Here is a 21,740-nt window from a genome sequence, read left to right on the forward strand (position 1 = left end):
TCCTCGTCACTTCTGATTTCATCTCCTCGACTTCCAAGAGCTAGAACTTGATTGATAGAGTTGTCGGAGTTCGTTCTTTTTATTATCGCCATTTTGGAGTCCAAACAACTTTGATATATTTTTATTTCACTTTTTGGGAGGCAAAGTGAAAATTATATGTCAACTCGGCCAATCTGATGTTCCCGGAAGAGGATAAATATTACGTTATTCGCTCAGACAGTGATAAATACAAGGTTCATTTTTTTACGTTTTACTTACCTTTTGAGAAGAGGACTGGAGCTGAGGGTCCGAGGCCGTCCCCTGATAACAACCCACAGCATTATCCTCCTCCACCATCTGTACAGGCGGCACAATGCAGTCAGGGGGTAACGTCCTCCTGGAGTCACCAAACCCAGACTCCTACATCAGATGGAGAAGTGCGATCCGTCACTGCACAGAACCCGTCTCCTCCAGAGTCCAGTGGTGGCGGCTTTACACCACTCCATCCGGTGCTCGGCATTGTGCTTGGTGACGTACGGCTGCATGAAGCTACATGGCAGTGAAGCTCCCGGCGAGGGCGCAGTGTTTGTGCTGATCCCAGAGGACATCTGGACTCTGCAGCTATGGGGTCAGCAGAGTGGTGGTGACTTTTCTGCCTTTGCTCCTCAGCACTCAGCCCTCCGTTCTGTAACATTACGGGGTCTCCACTTCTTGGCTGAGTTGCTGCTGTTCCTTCCACTTCTCAATAACATCACTCACAGGTGATGGCAGAAGATTCCGGAGGAGAAATGTCATGGACAGACTTGTTCCCCAAGTGGTTCCTATTACAGGACCGCGCTGGCATCCGTGAGCTCTGAGGGCATGGCGAATGTTATATACTGGGGGCCGGAGGTTCAAATATTAAGATGTACGGCCCAGTACTTCTACATATACATACACACGTGGTCAAAATTGTTGGTGCCCCCTCGTTTAATGACAGAAAACCCACAATGATCACAGAAATAACTTGAATCTGACAAAAGTAATAATAAATAAAACATCTATAAAAATTAACAAATGAAAGTCCAACATTGCTTTTCAGCCATGCTTCCACAGAATTTAACAAAAAAAATAAAACTCATGAAATAGGTCTGGACAGGGGTACCAACAATTTTGACCATGTGTGTACAAATATATATATATATATATATATATATATATATATATATATATATATATATATATATATATATATATATATATATATATATATATATATATATATATATATATATTATATACACACACACGCACACACACACACAACCGTTCAAAAGCTTAGGGTCACTAAGAAATTTCCTTATTTTTGACAGAAAAGCACAGTTTTTTCCAATGAATCGAACATTGAATGATTCAGAAATACCCTCTATACATTGTTAATGTGGTAAATGACTATTCTAGCTGCAAACGTCTGGATTGTAATGCAATATCTTCATCGGTGTATAGAGGCCCATTTCCAACAACCATCACTCCAGTGTTCTTATGGTACTCTGTGTTTACTAACTCTGTAAGAAGACTAATGGATTGTTAGAATACCCTTGAAAACCCTTGTGCAAGTATGTTAGCACAGCTGAAAACAGTTTGGCTGATTAGAGAACCTATAAACCTGACCTTCCTTGGAGCTAATTGAGAATCTGGAGCATTACATTTGCTGGTTCCATTAAACTCTCAAAATGGCCAGAAAAAAAGAACTTTCAGGAGAAACTCGACAGTCTATTCTTGTTCTTAGAAATGAAGGCCAAGAAACTGAACATTTCCTACAACGGTGTGTACTACTCCCTTCAGAGAAGAGCACAGACAGGCTCTAACCAGAGTAGTTAAACAGAAACACGACTTCGATCAGCATGATAGATACCATCCCAAGAACTCAAAGAGTGGATATGAAAAGCGTAATACCGCTGATAACGATACATGACAAAATATATGGACCGGTCGCTAGTACAAAATAGAAAAAGAGGAGTGGGTCAGAGAAAGACCCCCAAAACACAACCAAAGAGTCCACAAGTAGCAATATATAAATAATCTTTATTTATTAAAATATAACAAACAGGTGAGGGCAGGACGCCGCATGACGTACAAAAACACCGCACAGTCGTGTGACTGCACCGAGAGCGCACGGAGCCAGGGGACCAAGGCCACCCATATCCCATTCAGGGATCCATCAGAGGACCATTCCTTCCCCACCCAGGGGGTGTATTGAATGTATACCACATGTGTTAGCTGAAGGGAAAGTACCGCCCATATAAAATATCAAAAGGGCAACAAACATGTTCCAATGTACAATGTACATGAGCTACATAATCCCATCAGACTTAGAAAGAGTGATTGCAGAAAAGTATAAGAATGGTAATTACCTCCGATGAGATGTGAGGCAGCTCATGTGTACTATACTTGTGCATTGGAACATGTTTGTTGCCCTTTTGATATTTTATATGGGCGGTACTTTCCCTTCAGCTAACACATATGGTATACATTCAGTACACCCCCTGGGTGGGGAAGGAATGGTCCTCTGATGGATCCCTGAATGGGATGTGGGTGGCCTTGGTCCCCTGGCTCCGTGCGCCCTCGGTGCAGTCACACGACTGTGCGGTGTTTTTGTACGTCATGTGGCGTCCTGCCCTCACCTGTTTGTTATATTTTAATAAAGATTATTTATATATTGCTACTTGTGGACTTTTTGGTCGTTTTTTGGGGTCTTTCTCTGACCCACTCCTCTTTTTCTAACCAGAGTAGAGAGAGAAGTGGGAGGCCGCGCTGCACAACTGAGCAACAAGACAAGTACATTAGAGTCTGTAGTATGAGAAATCGACGCCTCACAGGTCCTCAACTGGCAGCTTCATTAAATAGTACACGCAAAACGCCAGTGTCAACGTCTACAGTGAAGAGGTGACTCCGGGATGCTGGCCTTCAGGGCAGAGTGGCAAAGAAAAAGCCATATCTGAGACTGGGTAATAAAAGGAGAAGATTAATATGGGCAAAAGAACAGACATTGGACAGAGGAAGATTGGAAAAAAGTGTTATGGACAGACGAATCCAGGTCTGAGGTGTTTGGATCACACAGAACATCCGTGAGACGCAGAACAACTGAAAAGATGCTGGAAGAGTGTGTGACGCCATCTGTCAAGCATGGTGGAGGTAATGTGATGGTCTGGGGTTGCTTTGGTGCTGGTAAAGTGGGAGATTTGCACAAGGTAAAAGGGATATTAAATAAGGAAGGCTATCACTCCATTTTGCAGCGCCATGCCATACCCTGCAGACAGCGCTTGATTGGAGCCAATATCATCCTACAACAGGACAATGACCCAAAGCCACCTCCAAATTATACAAGAACTATTTAGGGAAGAAGCAGCAGCTGGTATCTATCTGTAATGGAGTGGCCAGCGCAGTCACCAGATCTCAGCCCCATTGACCTGTTGTGGGAACAGCTTGACCGTATGGTGCAAAAAAAGTGCCCATCAAGCCAAACAAACTTGTGGAGGGGCTTCTGGAAGCATGGGGGGAAAGTTCTCCAGATGACCTCCGCAAATTAACTGCTAGAATGTCAAAGGTCTGCAATGCTGGAATTGCTGCAAAGGGAGCAAAGATTGAAGGAGAAAATTATTATTTCAATAAAAATATTTTTTTTCGAACCTTGTCAATATCTGGAATAGATTTTACATTCAAAACACAACATTGTCTGGTTGACCCTTAACTTTTGAACGGTAGTGTATATATACATACATACACACGCCAGGTCAGTATATAGCACAGATTTAGCACCTGAATCTTCTGTCCCCAAACTTCTCAATGTCCAAGCTTCATGTACTGCACAATAATGCCACTAATACTAGGCACATACACTGCATGAGTGCTGTTTTCCGCAGTATTATCTGCATCACAATATATGCAGGGTTTAATAAGTATGTGATCACAACCTCAGTAAACCCGCAGCAGTGCACACACATACACAGGCAGCATTGCCCTTGGTGTAGTAATTGTGCACATCTACGGTCTTGTCTGAACAAACCCTCTATACAGTCATGGCCGAAAGTGTTGGCACCCTTTTAATTGTTCCAGAAAATAGAAGTATTTCTCATAGAAAATTATTACAATTACACATGTTTTGTTACACACGTTTATTTCCTTTGTATGGAACAACATAGAACATAAAAAAGGCAAATTGGACATAATTTCACACAAACCTCCCAAAATGGGCCGGACAAAATTGTTGGCACTCCCAACTAAATATTTGCTTGCACCCTTTTGGAATAAATAACTGCAATGAATCGCTTCCTATAACCATCTACAAGTGTCTTACACCTCTCAGCTGGGATTATGGACGACTCTTCCATAGTAAACTGCTCCCGGTCTCTCATATGTGAAGGCGCCTTCTCCCAACAGCAATTTCAAAATTTCTCCACATGTGATTAATGGGATTTAGATCCGGACTCATTGCTGTCACTTTAGAACTCTCCAGTAGGGATGAGCGAACCCGTGGAAGTTCGGGTTTGTCGAGTTCTACCAAATTTTAGTCCAAAGTTCGGTTTCCTGGAGAGTACCCGAACTTCAACCCCATAGAAATCAATGGGGACCTAACTTTGCAGCTAAAAAAAACCCCACACACACACTCTACTGCCCGGACTCCCAAACTGTAAAACGGCTTCCAGATGTCCATGTTCAGAGTTCAGCACTTTACTTTTTGAGTTCGCTCATCTATACTCTCCAGCGATTTGCTTCCATCCATTTCTGGGGGCTTCTTGAGACATATTTGGAGTTATTATCCTGCTGAAAGACCAATGACCTAGGACGCAAACCCAGCTTTCTGCCACTGGGCACTACATTGCCACCCTAAATCCATTGGTAATCTTCAGATTTCATGATGCCTTGCACACAGTCAAGGCACCCAGCACCAATACATCCAGAAAACATCTTCGAACCTCCACCATACTTGACTGTGGGTAATGTGTTCTTTTCTTTGGAGGCCTCATTTAATTTTCCGTAAACAGTAGTATGATGTGCTTTACCGAAAAGCTCTACCTTGGTCTTATCTGTCCACAAGACACTTTCCCAGAAGGATTCTGGCTTATTCATATACATTTTGGCAAACACAGTCTATCTTTTTATGTATCTGTGTCAGCAGTGGGGTCCTCCTGGGTCTCCTGCCATAGCGTTTCATTTCATTCAAATGTTGCCGAATATTTTGCACTGACCCTTAAGCCTGCAGGAAAGCCTGAATTTCTTTGGACCTTGATTGGGGCTGCCTATCCCCCATCCAGACTATCCTGCGTTGCGATCTTTAATGGGTTGTAAACTTCTTGATTATGTTGCTCACTATAGACAAACGAACATAAAGATCTCTGTAGATAGTCGATATTTTTCAACAATTTTGGTTCAAGTCCTTAGACAGTTCTCCTCTCTCTGTTCTCCATGCTTAGTGTGGCACACACAGACACAGAATGCAAAGACTGAGTCAACCGATTTCCTTTTTATCTGATTTCAGGTGTGATTTTCATATTGCCCACACCTGTTACTTGCCACGGGTGAGTTTGAACGTACATCATATGTTTGAAGCAAAGTTGTTTACCCACAATATTGAGAAAGTGTAACAATTTCAGGCCATTTCTGTCCAATTTGCCTTTTTTAGTCTGTTTTTTTTGTGTTGTTACAATTCAAACAAAGGAAATAAACATGTATAACAAAACATGTGTAACTGCAATCATGTGCTGAGCATTAAGAGCTGAGCATTACTTGTGATATCTTGGCCCCCGATCATCGTATCTAGCTCCTGCTGGATGTGATCTTGTTATATGGAGCCGTCCCTATCACCAGAGCGAGATCTCTCCCTGCTGCAGGCTCACATTTGACGGCTGACCTCACTATTCCCGATCCTGTCCTGGTTTATTAAATATCCTGCTGATGGCATCATAGTCTGTCGCCATGGCGACCGCTGTCATAAACACGACTGCGAGTGACCTCATGCCTGCCAGGCTCTTATATAAACTAATACACATGGTAAACGGGAAAAACACCGACTCTAGGCTTTACTTTATCGGGAAGGAAAGGGTGAATTTAAAGTGACAGATGGGAGACCGCACCGTCCTTGTGCTGCACTAGTGCAGGAAGGGGTTAATCAGGGGGTATAAATATATCTATAAAAACACAAACACTCACGTCCTGAAACTTCCGCAGCTTCTATGGTCTCTGAGCTTTAGTTCCTTCCATATATTTTCTCTTGGATTCAGGTCCAGTGATCGGCTCGGCCATTCTAGGAGCTTTACTTTCTCTGAAACCAATAGAGAGGCCGTGTGTTTGGGATCAATGTCTTGCTGAAATGTCCATCCTCATCACATCATCCTGGTAGATGGAAGCAGATTTATTTTCAATGTCTCGGTACATTTGTCCATTCATTCTTCCTTTAACGACATGAAGTTTGCCAGTACCGTATGCTTAAAAGCAGCCCCACACATTGATGTTGCCACCTCCACACTTCACTGTTGGTATGGTGTTTTTGCAGTGATATGCAGTGCCTTTTGGCCTCCAAGCATTGGGTGTATTTTGGCATCCGAAGAGTTAAATTTTGGTCTCATCTCTCCAGACTATGTTCTCCCAGTTTTTCACAGGCTTGTCTAAATGTTGTTGACCAAACTTTAAACACGCTTGAACATGCTTTTTGTTCAGTCATGGAGTCTTGCATGGTGAGCATGCATACAGGCCATGGAGGTTGAGTGCATAACTTATATTTTTCTTTAAACAATTGTCCCTGCTAATTCCAGGTCTTTCTGTTGCTCTCCACAGGTAGTCCTTGGCTCTTGGACAACTCTTCTGATAATTCTTTTCCCTTCTCTGTCAGATATCTTGCGGGGAGCACCTGGTCATGGCTGGTTTATGGTGAAATGAAGTTCTTTCCACTTCTGGATTATGGCCCCAATGGTGCTCACTGGAAACTTCAGTAGTTTAGAAATCCTTCTGTAACCAATGCCATCAGTAGGATTTGCAACAATAAGGTTGCAAAGGTCTTTAGACAGCTCAATGGTTATACCCATCATGAGAGGTTTCTTGTGTGGCTCCTTGGTAATGAGCGATCTTATTATAGATGAATACCTGATAATATTTCTCACTAAATGGCAGGATTGCTTTCTAATTAATGATAAACTTCAGCAGGTGTCAGGACTTTTTGTTCCTCGCTTTCTTCATGTGCTCAATAATTTTTCCCTGTGTCAGCTCTTGTTATTACACATAATTTATGGACATCTATGGTGATTTCTTTGCCTGTGTGGATTAGATGGGTTGTTACCGACATCTGGTGAGAATTTCATGTCAATAGCACCTCTAGAAATAAATTTCCTTAGAAAATTAGCGACTTGTTCAATACTTATTTCACCCGCTGTATAGTATTGTAGGCACACTCTTTTATACCCTTTTGCATTTTGTATCCCTATTCATACACTTTTCATCCCCCCAGCTGATCTATCCAGCCAAAACATCCCAGGAACGCACAATTTCCATATGTCCCACTCACTTGGTTGCTTGTTTAGCACTTCCTTCTATATTGCCTCCATATTCAGTGCCACAAGGAGGAGCACATGCTTTACGACAGCTGCATTAAACTCTTACCCACAGGTCCATTCTCTGATTTTGTTCTTCCCTCCCATCCAGCCCCCAATTTATTCCAACTTCCAAGAGACAAAACTTTTATTTTTTAGTCCACACAGATGTATGAGGTCTTGTAATTTGCGGATGGAGTTGGAAGTTTTCAAGGACTATTCATTTTACCATTGAATGTAATGGAAAAATGGGGAAAAAATTCCAAATATGGTGAAGTTATAAAGAAAAGGAAAAAAAAAACCCAAAAAACAACCAACCCACGATTCCACCAGATTTTCCGGGGTTCGAGGCTTGGTAAAAATGAACCGATAATAAGATTCTAATATATAGTTGCAGATTTTCCCATAGAATTGCATTAGATGAGGAAAATCCCCAGGTAAAAAAACGCATGTAATCCCACCAAATACTTACAGTGTGAATGTGGCAGTATGGGACCTGAACCTGCGATCATCCTATTGCATGTATTATACACTAGATGGTGGCCCGATTCTAACACATCGGGTATTCTAGAATATGCATGTCCACATAGTATATTGCCCAGTGACGTAGTATATTGCCCAGTGACGTAGTATATTGCCCAGCCACGTAGTATATTGCCCAGTGACGTAGTATATTGGCCAGTTACGTAGCATACAGCACAGAGCCACGTAGTATATAGCCCAGTTAATTAGTATACAGCACAGAGCCACGTAGTATATTGCACAGCGACGTAGTATACAGCACAGAGCCACGTAGTATATTGCACAGCAACGTAGTATACAGCCACGTAGTATATTGCCCAGTGACGTAGTATACAGCCACGTAGTATATTGCCCAGTCACGTAGTATATTGACCAGCCACGTAGTATATTGCCCAGTTACGTAGTATACTGCACAGTGACGTAGTATATTGCACAGTGACGTAGTATACAGCACAGAGCCACGTAGTATATTGCCCAGCCACGTATGTCACAGGTTAAAAAATAAACATATACTCACCTTCCGAGGGGCCCCTTGTAGTTCTGTCGCCTGTGTTCGGTTCAGGCGGAAGCTTCCGGTCCGAGGGTGTGATGACGTCGCGGTCACATGACTGTGATGACACGGCAGGTCCTTCTCGCGCAGGGCCTGTGGTGACGTCGCGGTCACATGATCGTGACGTCATGGCAGGTCCTTGTCGCACACCAACCTTAGCACAGGAACCTGCCGCTTGCATCGACCGGTCACCGGAGCGTCGGAAAGGCGGCGTAAGGTGAATATATAATGATTTGGGTTTTTTTTATTTTTATTATTTTTAACATTAGATGTTTTTACTATTGAGGCCGCATAGGCTGCCTCAATAGTAAAAACTTGGTCACACATGGTTAATAGCGGCGGTAACGGAGTGAGTTACCCGCGGTATAACGCCGTCTGTTATCGCTGGCATTAACCCTGTGTGAGCGGTGACTGCGGGGAGTATGGAGCGGGCACCGGGCACTGACTGCAGGGGAGTAGGGAGGGACTAATCGGACTGTGGCCGTTGCTGATTGGTCGCGGCAGCCATGACAGGCAGCTGGCGAGACCAATCAGCGAATTAATATCTGTGACGGAAGTTGCCGACAGAAAGACGGAAGTACCCCTTAGACAATTATATATATATAGATTTCAGTACCAGGGTATTGCAGTATACAGTAAAAGTTTGGGCACCCCTGGTAAAAATTACTGTTATTGTGAACAGTTAAGCAAATTGAAAATGAAATCATCTGTAAAAGGCCTAAAGTTACAGATGACACATTTCTTTTGTATTTTAGGCAAACAATACATATTTTCATTTTTTTATATTTTAAAAATTACCAAATGGAAAATGGTCTAATACAGAAGTTTGGGCACCCTTGTGCCTTGGAGATGTGTGCTCAGATAACGTTGAACAAAGTTTCAGCCCTTAATTAGCCTGTTAGGGTTATGGCTTGTTCACTATCATTGTTAGGAAAGGCCAGGTGATGCAAATATCCCAGTTTTATAAAAACTCAGCCCCCTGTAACCTTGTGCCAAAAACAGCAGCCATGGGTTCTTCTAATCAGCTGCCGAGCATTCTGAGAATGAAAATGGTGGAGGCCACAAAGCAGGAGAAGGATGTAAGAAGATGGCAAAGCGTTTTCAAGTTTACCTTTCCTCAGTTCGAAATGTAATTAAGTAATGGCAGTTACCAGGAACAGTGGAGGTCAAGATAACGTCTGGAAGACCAAGAAAAATTTCAGTAAGAGCTGCTGGTAGGATTGCTAGATAGGCAAATTAGAACCACCGCATGACTGCAAAAGACCTTCAGAAACATTTAGCAGTCTCTGCAGTTGTGCTACTTTGTTCTACTGTTCTGAGACACCTGCATAAATATGGCCTTCATGGAAGAGTCATCAGAAGAAAACCTCTGCTGCGTCCTCAAAATAAAATTCAACATCAGTAGTATGCAAAATAACATCTACACAAACCTGATGCATTTTGGAAACAAGTCCTGTGGACCGATGAGTTTAAAATATCAAAAGGTATGTGTGGAGAAAAAAGGGCACAGACTTTCAAAAAAAGAACATCTCGCCAACCATTAAGCATGGGGGAGGACCAATCATGCTTTGGGTGTTGTGAATTCCGTTCTCGGGCTCCCTCCTGTGGTCGCGAATGGTACTTTGGCGAGTTCGGTCCTTGGACACCCTCTGGTGGCTTTGAGTGGAATTGCTGATCTTTGAGGTTGGCTTTCTCAGCTGCCCTCGTTTATTTCTGCTGCTGGCTTCCCTATTTAACTCTGCTCAGGTCGTTAGTTCATGCCAGCTGTCAATGTCTCAGTACTGGTTCAGATCTCTCTTGGATTTCTCAGATGACCTGTCTACTCCAGCAGAAGCCAAGTCCCTGCTAGTTCATTTGCTGTTTATTGGTTTTTGAATATATTTCTCAGTACATGCTATGTTTCAGTCCAGCCTGCTATTATGATATTTCCTTGCTAGCTGGAAGCTCTGGGGGTGCAGAGCTGCACCTCCACACCGTGAGTCGGTGTGGAGGTCTTTTTGCACACTCTGCGTGGTTTTTGCAGTTTTTAATACTGACCGCATAGTTCCCTTTCCTATCCTCTATCTAGAGAAGATTCGGCCTCCTTTGCTAAAATCTGTTTCATTCCTGTGTTTGTCACTTCCCTCTTAGCTCACAGTCAATATTTGTGGGGGGCTACCTTTACTTTGGGGAATTTCTCTGAGGCAAGGTAGGCTGCTATTTCTATCTTTAGGGGTAGTTAGCTCTTAGGCTGTGAAGAGGCGTCTAGGGAGAGTTAGGCACGCTCCACGGCTATTTCTAGTGTGTGTGATAGGATTAGGGATTGCGGTCAGTAGAGTTACCACCTCCTCAGAGCTTGTCCCAGGTTTTCTGTTTTAACCATCAGGTCATTTCAGGTGCTCCTAACCACCAGGTCCATAACAGTACAGCTGGCCTACAAAGTGTTAATGCATCTCAAAAGAGGGAAAAGAGAAGTTCTGAGTCAATTTTTTTTTCTTTGCAGCTTGTTTTGTCTTTCTTTTCCCCTTAACCTCTGGGTGGTTCAGGACTCAGGTGTAGATATGGATATTCAAGGTCTGTCCTCTTGTGTGGATCAACTCACTGCAAGGGTACAAAGTATTCAAGATTATGTAGTTCAGAATCCGATGTTAGAGCCTAGAATTCCAATTCCTGATTTGTTTTCTGGGGATAGATCTAAATTTTTGAATTTCAAAAATAATTGCAGACTGTTTCTTGCTCTGAAACCGCGCTCCTCTGGTGACCCCATTCAGCAAGTAAAGATTATTATTTCTTTGTTGCGTGGTGACCCGCAAGACTGGGCATTCTCCCTTGAGCCAGGAGATCCTGCATTGCTTAATGTAGATGCATTTTTTCTAGCGCTTGGATTGCTTTATGATCAACCAGATTCAGTGGATCAGGCAGAAAAGATCTTGCTGACTCTATGTCAGGGTCAGGATGAAGCAGAAGTATATTGCCAGAAGTTTAGAAAGTGGTCTGTGCTTACTCAATGGAATGAGTGTGCCCTGGCAGCAATTTTCAGAAAGGGTCTTTCTGAAGCCCTTAAAGATGTTATGGTAGGATTCCCCACGCCTGCTGGTCTGAATGAGTCAATGTCTTTGGCCATTCAGATTGATCGGCGTTTGCGCGAGCGCAAAGTTGTGCACCATTTGGCGGTATCCTCTGGGCAGAGGCCTGAGCCTATGCAATGCGATAGGACTTTGACCAGAGCTGAACGACAAGAACACAGACGTCAGAATGGGCCGTGTTTTTACTGTGGTGACTCCTCTCATGCTATCTCTGATTGTCCTAAGCGCACTAAGAGGTTTGCTAGGTCTGTCACCATTAGTACTGTGCAGCCTAAATTTCTCTTATCTGTTACTCTGATTTGCTCATTGTCGTCCTACTCTGTTATGGCATTTGTGGATTCGGGCACTGCCCTGAACTTGATGGACTTGGAGTTTGCCAGGCGCTGTGGTTTTTCCTGGAGCCTTTGCAGAATCCTATTCCCTTAAGGGGGATTGATGCTACGCCATTGGCCAAGAATAAACCTCAGTACTGGACTCAGCTGACCATGTACATGGCTCCTGCACATCAGGAAAATATTCACTTTTTGGTATTGCATAATTTGCATGATGTTGTCGTGTTGGGTTTGCCATGGTTACAGGTTCATTATCCAGTACTGGATTGGAAATCAATGTCTGTGTCTAGTTGGGGTTGTCAAGGGATACATAGTGATGTTCCTTTGATGTCAATTGCTTCTTCTACTCCTTCTGAAGTTCCTGAGTTTTTGTCGGATTACCAGGATGTATTTGATGAGCCCAAGTCCAGTGCCCTACCTCCTCATAGGGACTGTGATTGCGCTATTAATTTGATTCCTGGTAGTAAGTTCCCTAAGGGCCGACTGTTCAATTTATCTGTGCCAGAACATGCCGCTATGCGGAGTTATGTAAAGGAGTCCTTGGAGAAGGGGCATATTCGCCCATCTTCGTCACCGTTGGGAGCAGGGTTCTTTTTTGTGGCCAAGAAGGATGGCTCTCTGAGACCCTGTATAGACTACCGCCTTCTCAATAAAATCACGGTCAAATTTCAGTACCCTTTGCCTCTGCTGTCTGATTTGTTTGCTCGGATTAAGGGGGCTAGTTGGTTTACCAAGATTGACCTTCGAGGGGCGTATAATCTTGTGCGTATTAAACAGGGCGATGAATGGAAAACAGCATATAATACGCCCGAGGGCCATTTTGAGTACCTGGTGATGCCATTCGGGCTTTCTAATGCTCCATCTGTGTTTCAGTCCTTTATGCACGACATCTTCCGGAAGTATCTGGATAGGTTCATGATTGTATATTTGGATGATATTTTGGTCTTTTCGGATGATTGGGAGTCTCATGTGAGGCAGGTCAGGATGGTATTCCAGGTCCTTCGTGCTAATGCGTTGTTTGTGAAGGGGTCTAAATGCCTCTTTGGAGTTCAGAAGGTTTCCTTTTTGGGCTTCATTTTTTCCCCTTCTACTATCGAGATGGACCCTGTTAAAGTTCAGGCCATTTATGATTGGACTCAACCTACATCTGTGAAGAGTCTTCAGAAGTTTCTGGGCTTTGCTAATTTTTACCGTCGCTTCATCGCTAATTTTTCTAGTGTGGTTAAGCCTTTGACTGATTTGACGAAGAAAGGCGCTGATGTGGTGAATTGGTCCCCTGCAGCCATTGAGGCTTTTCAGGAGCTTAAACGTCGCTTTACTTCAGCCCCTGTGTTGCGTCAGCCAGAGGTTTCGCTCCCTTTTCAGGTCGAGGTTGATGCTTCTGAGATTGGGGCAGGGGCTGTTTTGTCTCAGAGAAGTTCTGATGGCTCCTTGATGAAACCGTGTGCTTTCTTTTCTAGAAAGTTTTCGCCTGCTGAGCGTAATTATGATGTCGGCAATCGGGAGTTGTTGGCTATGAAGTGGGCATTCGAGGAGTGGCGACATTGGCTTGAGGGAGCCAAACACCGCGTGGTGGTCTTGACTGATCACAAGAATCTGACTTACCTCGAGTCTGCCAAGCGGTTGAATCCTAGACAGGCTCGATGGTCGCTGTTTTTCTCCCGGTTCGATTTTGTTGTCTCATACCTTCCGGGATCTAAGAATGTGAAGGCTGATGCCCTTTCTAGGAGTTTTTTACCTGATTCTCCGGGAGTCCCTGAGCCGGCTGGTATTCTCAAAGAGGGGGTGATTCTGTCTGCCATCTCCCCTGATTTGCGTCGGGTGCTGCAGGAGTTTCAGGCTGATAGACCTGACCGCTGTCCAGTGGAGAAACTGTTTGTCCCTGATAGATGGACTAGTAGGGTTATTTCTGAGGTTCATTGTTCAGTATTGGCCGGTCATCCTGGGATTTTTGGTACCAGAGATTTGTTGGCTAGGTCCTTTTGGTGGCCTTCCTTGTCACGGGATGTGCGTTCTTTTGTGCAGTCCTGTGCTCGGGCCAAGCCTTGCTGTTCTCGTGCCAGTGGGTTGCTTTTGCCTTTGCCTGTCCCGAAGAGGCCCTGGACGCATATTTCCATGGATTTTATTTCTGATCTTCCTGTCTCTCAAAGGATGTCCGTCATCTGGGTGATTTGTAATCGGTTTTCTAAGATGGTCCATTTGGTACCCTTGCCTAAATTGCCTTCCTCCTCTGATTTGGTTCCATTATTTTTTCAGCATGTGGTTCGTTTGCATGGCATTCCGGAGAACATTGTGTCTGACAGAGGTTCCCAGTTTGTTTCTAGGTTTTGGCGGTCCTTTTGTGCTAAGATGGGCATTGATTTGTCTTTTTCTTCAGCGTTCTATCCTCAGACAAATGGCCAAACCGAATGAACCAATCAGACTTTGGAGACCTATCTGAGATGCTTTGTTTCTGCTGATCAGGATGATTGGTTGACCTTCTTGCCATTGGCCGAGTTTGCCCTTAATTATCGGGCTAGTTCTGCTACTTTGGTTTCGCCTTTTTTTTGTAATTCTGGTTTTCATCCTCGTTTTTCTTCAGGGCAGGTTGAGCCTTCTGACTGTCCTGGTGTGGATTCTGTGGTGGACAGGTTACAGCAAATTTGGACTCACGTGGTGGACAATTTGACGTCTCAGGAGAAGGCGCAACGTTTTGCTAACCGCCGTCGCTGTGTTGGTCCCCGACTTCGTGTTGGGGATTTAGTTTGGTTGTCTTCTCGTCATGTCCCTATGAAGGTTTCTTCTCCTAAGTTTAAGCCTCGTTTCATTGGTCCTTATAAGATTTCTGAAATTATCAATCCTGTGTCGTTTCGTTTGGCCCTTCCAGCTTCTTTTGCCATCCATAATGTGTTCCATAGGTCGTTGTTGCGGAGATATGTGGCGCCTATGGTTCCTTCCGTTGATCCTCCTGCTCCGGTGTTGGTTGAGGGGGAGTTGGAGTATGTGGTGGAGAAGATTTTGGATTCTCGTATTTCGAGACGGAAGCTTCAGTACCTGGTTAAATGGAAGGGTTATGGTCAGGAGGATAATTCCTGGGTTGTTGCCTCCGATGTCCACGCTGCCGATTTGGTTCGTGCCTTTCATTTGGCTCGTCCTGATCGGCCTGGGGGCTCTGATGAGGGATCGGTGACCCCTCCTCAAGGGGGGGGTACTGTTGTGAACTCTGTTCTCAGGCTCCCTCCTGTGGTCGCGAATGGTACTTTGGTGAGTTCGGTCCTTGGACACCCTCTGGTGGCTTTGAGTGGAATTGCTGATCTTTGAGGTTGGCTTTCTCAGCTGCCCTCGTTTATTTCTGCTGCTGGCTTCCCTATTTAACTCTGCTCAGGTCGTTAGTTCATGCCAGCTGTCAATGTCTCAGTATTGGTTCAGATCTCTCTTGGATTTCTCAGATGACCTGTCTACTCCAGCAGAAGCTAAGTCCCTGCTAGTTCATTTGCTGTTCATTGGTTTTGAATATATTTCTCAGTACATGCTATGTTTCTAGTCCAGCCTGCTATTATGATATTTAATTGCTAGCTGGAAGCTCTGGGGGTGCAGAGCTGCACCTCCACACCGTGAGTCGGTGTGGGGGTCTTTTTGCACACTCTGCATGGTTTTTGCAGTTTTTAATACTGACCGCATAGTTCCCTTTCCTATCCTCTGTCTATCTAGAGAAGATTCGGCCTCCTTTGCTAAAATCTGTTTCATTCCTGTGTTTGTCACTTCCCTCTTAGCTCACAGTCAATATTTGTGGGGGGCTACCTTTACTTTGGGGAATTTCTCTGAGGCAAGGTAGGCTGCTATTTCTATCTTTAGGGGTAGTTAGCTCTTAGGTTGTGAAGAGGCGTCTAGGGAGAGTTAGGCACGCTCCACGGCTATTTCTAGTGTGTGTGATAGGATTAGGGATTGCGGTCAGTAGAGTTACCACCTCCTCAGAGCTTGTCCCAGGTTTTCTGTTTTAACCATCAGGTCATTTCAGGTGCTCCTAACCACCAGGTCCATAACATTTGGGGTTGTGTGACAATGGCACTGGGAACTTTTCATGATTAAGAGGGAAGAATGGATTCCATGAAATTTCAACAAATTCTTGATTCAAACATAACACCATCTGTAAAAAAAAAAAAAAGCTGAAGCTGAAAAGAGGAAGAGGATGGCTGCTACAAATGGATAATGATCCTAAACACATCAAAGTCCACAATAGACGACTTCAAACGGCGCAAGCTGTAGGTTTTACAATGGCCCTCACAGTCCCATGATCTGAACATCATTGAAAATCTGTTTCTAGACCTCAAAATAGCAGAGAATGCAAGATGCCCCAGGAATCTCACAGAACTGGAAGAATTCTCCAAGGAAGAATGGATGAAAAACCCTCAACAAGCATTGAGAGTCTCTTGCCTGGGTACAAAAAGCGTTTATAAGCTGTGATACTTTTAAAAGTGGAGTGCCACTAGGTGCTAACCACGCAGGGTGCCCACACTTTTGCATTGGCCCATTTTCCCTTTGGTAATTTTTAAGATGCAAAAATTGAAAATATATTTTTGCTTCCCTAAAATACAAAGGAAATGTGTCATCTTTAACTTTAGGCCCTGTAGAGATCATTTCAGACTTAACTTGCTTACCTGTTCACAATAACAGTGATTTTGACCAGGGGTGCACAAACTTTTACATGCCACTGTATAGTAGAAATCATGCTCTACTATGAACACCAGCCACAGGGTCGTCTTCATGGTGGGAGCACTGCCACGGCTGTCAGAAGGGCCTGCAGCGAGCCCCGGATAACATGGGAACTGATCAGTAGGGGAGTAGGGGATGGGCTTATGGCACGGCTGCTAGTTCACAGGCTGAAAAATGAAGGGGTCAGCTAAAGCTCCTGAGTCTGCACCACAGACTGGGCCCCGACATATATGACATTACGTCCAATACAGGGAAGGGGTTAATGGAGCAGAGTCCATCTACAGAGATCAGATTGTGGCAGGGGAGCTGTATACTGAGCTTTATCACTGCCTGTATAATGCTACAATGCTGCAGTATCCAGGTCCTCGGCAGTACAATACAGATAGCACTAAGCTGACCCCCAGTCTAATAATAATGAGATGACTCTGCTCATCCTGACCTAGTCAGTACAGTAAAGCTGACATGCGAGATGTAGAAAACAGGATTAGTCTCCAAAAATAAAAAACTGATTAAATAAATATTTGATTATTAGGTCTAGGCCTACTTTTAAACAGTTAAAAGGGTCAGTATAGTATTTGTGACCCCCAATTCCCCGGAGGACTGTAGGTTGCACATGCGTTAGGTTGCAGTTCTGTAATGCTGCGCTGTGTGCGCCATATGGCGGCACATACACTGCTCCGTACTCTCCAGCAGGGTGGGATGTTTTAGCCCTGGTCCAGAAACAACTATCTTTAGGCGGGGTTTATGCAGACGATGCCTCTATTTGTTTTTTAGATTGAGCATGACCAAATGTGCTGCGATTGCTTCCAAAATTGGGGACATCACTGTGAGTTTGGGACCGTAGACTGTGAAGCTTTCACCAGGTAGCGCAGACTGGAGCATGCATGTATGGACACTCACCTGACGAGGTCGGTCATGCAGGATCCCACCACGACCACCTGTGCACGATCAGGATCCATGGTGATAACAGCGGGAGCTGGTGGAGGAGAAAGATGAATAATCAGCGAGTGTCCGGACGGCCGGGGCGAAGGTCACCAGCAGAACTTTCACCACCGCAGCCTCGCCCTGAAATATGCTGAATGAGGACATTTCCGTGACGGACAATAGAACGAAAACTACTACAGGTGTACGATATGCTACCCTGCTGAAAAAAGAAGTTACTTCCCGGATGTCACAGGTGAACTACACGTCCCAGCAATCCTGCTGATCCATATTATCTGTAACTTTATAATGGGGGCAAATCAGATGTGTAATTTCTACTGTACAGGGAGAGATACAAGCAAACATCCAGAAGGATGGAAGTGCCCGACTGACAGGAAGTGTTGTGAGAGGAACAAGAAGGGAGACGCTCCATTAGAGCTTATGAGAATAACAATGCGGCAGTCACAGGGGTCCTGGCTGTCAGTAAGGCCCAGACTGGGGAGGTGGAGCTGGAGGAACCTGTGAAGAGCCTCCAGAGACACGAATAGGTCTACTACTAATATCCAGCGTCTCTGACAGCAGCATTTAGGCAGCCCCCCACCGCTGCCCACCTTCCCAGGACTTCTCTGGTCACATCATCCCCCACTGCCCCTATTTATGGACCTTTCCGAGATCAGAACATTGGGGGTTTATCAATATTCACGCTCCGATCCGCTGATTAGAGGGGCCGCGGATATGGCAGCGGGCAGTGACCTACTTGATGGCAGATACAATATTTTCCCTTGTATTTCCTGTACATAAGAAGGAGTCACGTCTTGGACCTTTAGTTACAGCCGCGCTGGGTGTTCGTTCCTGCTCACTAGTATCATATACAACATCGAAAGGAAACAGTCAGCAGATTCAAGCTGTCCGAACCACAGGCAGCAGGAATCAGAGCCCGGCTGCATTATTGCCACAATGTAGGTTTTACTCCACAACAATGCGACATTTCAGGCAAAGCAGCAGCATATGGGACATTATACAGCAGTACTGAGCAGTGTAGCTGTAAGTCCAGCACGAGGGGAGAAAACACTTTATAAAAAGCAGCATGCAAGATAAAAAGTAGCAGCACTGTGCCGCTGATCTGTAATTCCAGCACGGGACGGAGATTAAACACTTAAGAAAAAGCAGATGTAGGGAGGACGTTATACAGGAGTACTGAGCAGTGTAGCTGCGAAACCAGCTCTAAGGTAATAGAAAACAGGTGCTTTCGTCTGCGTGATGAACTGCCCCACAGAATATAACAGGAGGAGGCGCTCAGTTTCGTGTTTTTTTTCTTCACAATTTAATCCCACTGATTTTATTTTTCAGAGCATTGAACAGTGAAGTTAATGGATTTGTGGTAAACTACAAGCCTTCCCGCTACATACAGGCCCCGGCCGGCTGCGGAAAGGAACAAATACCGGGCTCTGGAGGAGAATAAAACAAAATTCTTCATCTTGAAGGGGTTAAAACGGTCTCCATTCACTGACAGCAAACAGAGATCCTGAATATGTACAGTAAGGCCATGTTCACACAGTGCGTTTTTTACCGCGGAACCGCGGCGGTTTTGCCGCTGCGGTTCCGTAGCTGTTTTCCATGCAGGGTACAGTACACTGTACCCTATGGAAAACAGGGCACACTGTGCACATGGTCCGGAAATTTAAAAAAAAAGCCGTGCTGAATAGCTCCCGGAAAAAAGAAGGAGCATGTCAATTCTTCTTCCTGAACCGCAGCGGTTCTGCACCCATAGACCTCCATTGTGAGGTCAAAATCGCAGTAAAACCCGCAGATCAAAAATATATCTGCGGGTTTTACTGCGGTTTGTTGTGCAGAACCGCAGCTGCAGGAAGTGCGGGGAAGCCGGCGGAAGTGCGGGGCCGGAAGTGCGTGGGCGGAGAGACATGGAGGCATACCGGCGCATGGGGATCGTGTCGGCCGTTTGATTGATTTGGTATGTGTGTCTGTGTGTGTGTGTATGTGTGCGTGTGTGTGTATGCGTGTGTGTGTGCGTGTCCCCATGCGACGCTAGAGCCACCATTGTGCTAAGTCGCCGTATGGACTACTACTCCCATCCGGTATTAGGATGGGAGAGTTGTCCCTGTGTCCGGCGACTTAGCACAATGGTAAAGTTACACCAAACACCTACACACAATACACATACATGACACACAGTACAGTACATACAACACATAACACAGTATATACTCACCAACAGCACACTTGTAGGCGAAGCCCTCGATCCTCCAGGAAAAAATCGCAAAATAATAAACCAAATCCATACTCCCTGTCCGCAGAATCCATAAAACGAGTGTCCCACGCCGATCGGCTGCTCTCCGGCGATACACTGCCAGGAGCGAAGCTCCTAGCAGTGTGTCGCGTACTGTTCCGGAGTTCAATGACTCCGGCGTCTCGGTTAACAGCAGTACAGCTGCGTTGAACTTTCCCACGCAGCACTGCCGTTAAGCGAGAGTGCCGGGGTCAATGACCGCCGGTAAACTCGCTCGCGCATGCGCAGTGACACACCGACAGGAACTATGGCTCCTGTCAGTGTGTTGCTGCATCCGTGGAGAGCAGACATATCTCTGGATGTGTCTGTTCTCCATGGAAAATCTTCGTGGGATACGTGGCACTTAAATACGTGGCACTTAAATACGTGACACGTGTCACTTATACGTGATACGTGTCACTTAAATACGTGACACGTGTCACTTATACGTGATACGTGTCACTTAAATACATGATACGTGTCACTTAAATACGTGGCACGTGGCACTTAAATACGTGGCACTGAAATACATGATACGTGGCACGTGGCACTTAAATACGTGGCACGTGGCACTGAAATACGTGGCACGTGGCACTGAAATACGTGGCACGTGGCACTTAAATACGTGGCACGTGGCACTGAGATACGTGGCACGTGGCACTTAAATACGTGGCACTGAAATACGTGGCACGTGGCACTGAAATATGTGGCACGTGGCACTTAAATACGTGGCACGTGGCACTTAAATACGTGGCACGTGGCACTGAAATACGTGGCACGTGGCACTGAAATACGTGGCACGTGGCACTTAAATACGTGGCACGTGGCACTGAGATACGTGGCACGTGGCACTTAAATACGTGGCACGTGGCACTGAAATACGTGGCACGTGGCACTGAAATATGTGGCACGTGGCACTTAAATACGTGGCACTGAAATACGTGGCACGTGGCACTGAAATACGTGGCACGTGGCACTTAAATATGTGGCACGTGGCACTTAAATACGTGGCACGTGGCACTGAGATACGTGGCACGTGGCACTGAGATACGTGGCACGTGGCACTAAAATACGTGGCACGTGGCACTTAAATACGTGATACGTGGCACTGAAATACGTGGCACTGAAATACGTGGCACTGAAATACGTGGCACGTGGCACTTAAATACGTGGCACTTAAATACGTGGCACGTGGCACTGAAATACGTGGCACTTAGGCTATGTTCACATTTGCGTTGTGCGCCGCAGCGTCGGCGCCGCAACACACAACGCAAAGTAAAACGCAGCAAAACACATGCACAACGCTGCGTTTTGCGCCGCATGCGTCCTTTTTTTGATTGATTTTGGACGCAGCAAAAATGCAACTTGCTGCGTCCTCTGCGCCCGGATGCGTGCGCTGCAGTGACGCATGCGGCGCAAAACGCGGAGCGCTGTCATTCAAAACACGTCCACTCATTTTGGTGTTTAGTCCCAAAATGGAGGATGGAAGAAGAAAAGGGTTGGCCAAGGAAATGACATCATTTCTTTTTTTTTTTTCCCCCACTGCAGTTAAAGCTTTATTTGTGTCAAACACAGACAATTTGCAGAGAAAACTGCATACAAAACGCACAAAAAACCGCACAGAGGCTACGTTCACATTTGCGTTGTGCGCCGCAGCGTCGGCGCCGCAGCGCACAACGCAAACGAAAACGCGGCAAAACGCACGCTAAAACGCTGCGTTTTGCGCCGCATGCGTCGTTTTTGGCCGCAAGTTGGACGCAAAAAAAATGCAACTTGAAGCGTTTCTTGCGTCCAACGCTTGCGGCCATGCGGCGCAAAACGCAGCACAAC

General features: G+C 45.2%; 1 protein-coding gene across 9 annotated transcripts in view; it reads right to left on the reverse strand.

The window, feature by feature from the left end:
• The window catches only part of RBKS (ribokinase), a 63,129-nt gene that overhangs the window by 40,917 nt on the left and 472 nt on the right, over positions 1 to 21,740 (reverse strand). For 7 of the 9 annotated variants that reach the window (XM_077282077.1, XM_077282082.1, XM_077282076.1 and 4 more), the window contains exon 2: positions 17,603 to 17,678. In XM_077282077.1, coding sequence (XP_077138192.1) covers positions 17,603 to 17,661 — 59 coding nt within the window. In that variant the 5' untranslated portion in view covers positions 17,662 to 17,678. Of the gene's footprint in view, positions 1 to 5,745; positions 5,895 to 9,724; positions 9,792 to 10,043; positions 10,313 to 17,602; positions 17,679 to 21,740 lie in introns of those variants that run through there. The other 2 variants (XM_077282085.1, XM_077282084.1) reach the window with 2 other exon arrangements.

This window comes from Ranitomeya variabilis, chromosome 2, assembly GCF_051348905.1.
Source record: "Ranitomeya variabilis isolate aRanVar5 chromosome 2, aRanVar5.hap1, whole genome shotgun sequence".
NCBI lineage: Eukaryota > Metazoa > Chordata > Amphibia > Anura > Dendrobatidae > Ranitomeya > Ranitomeya variabilis.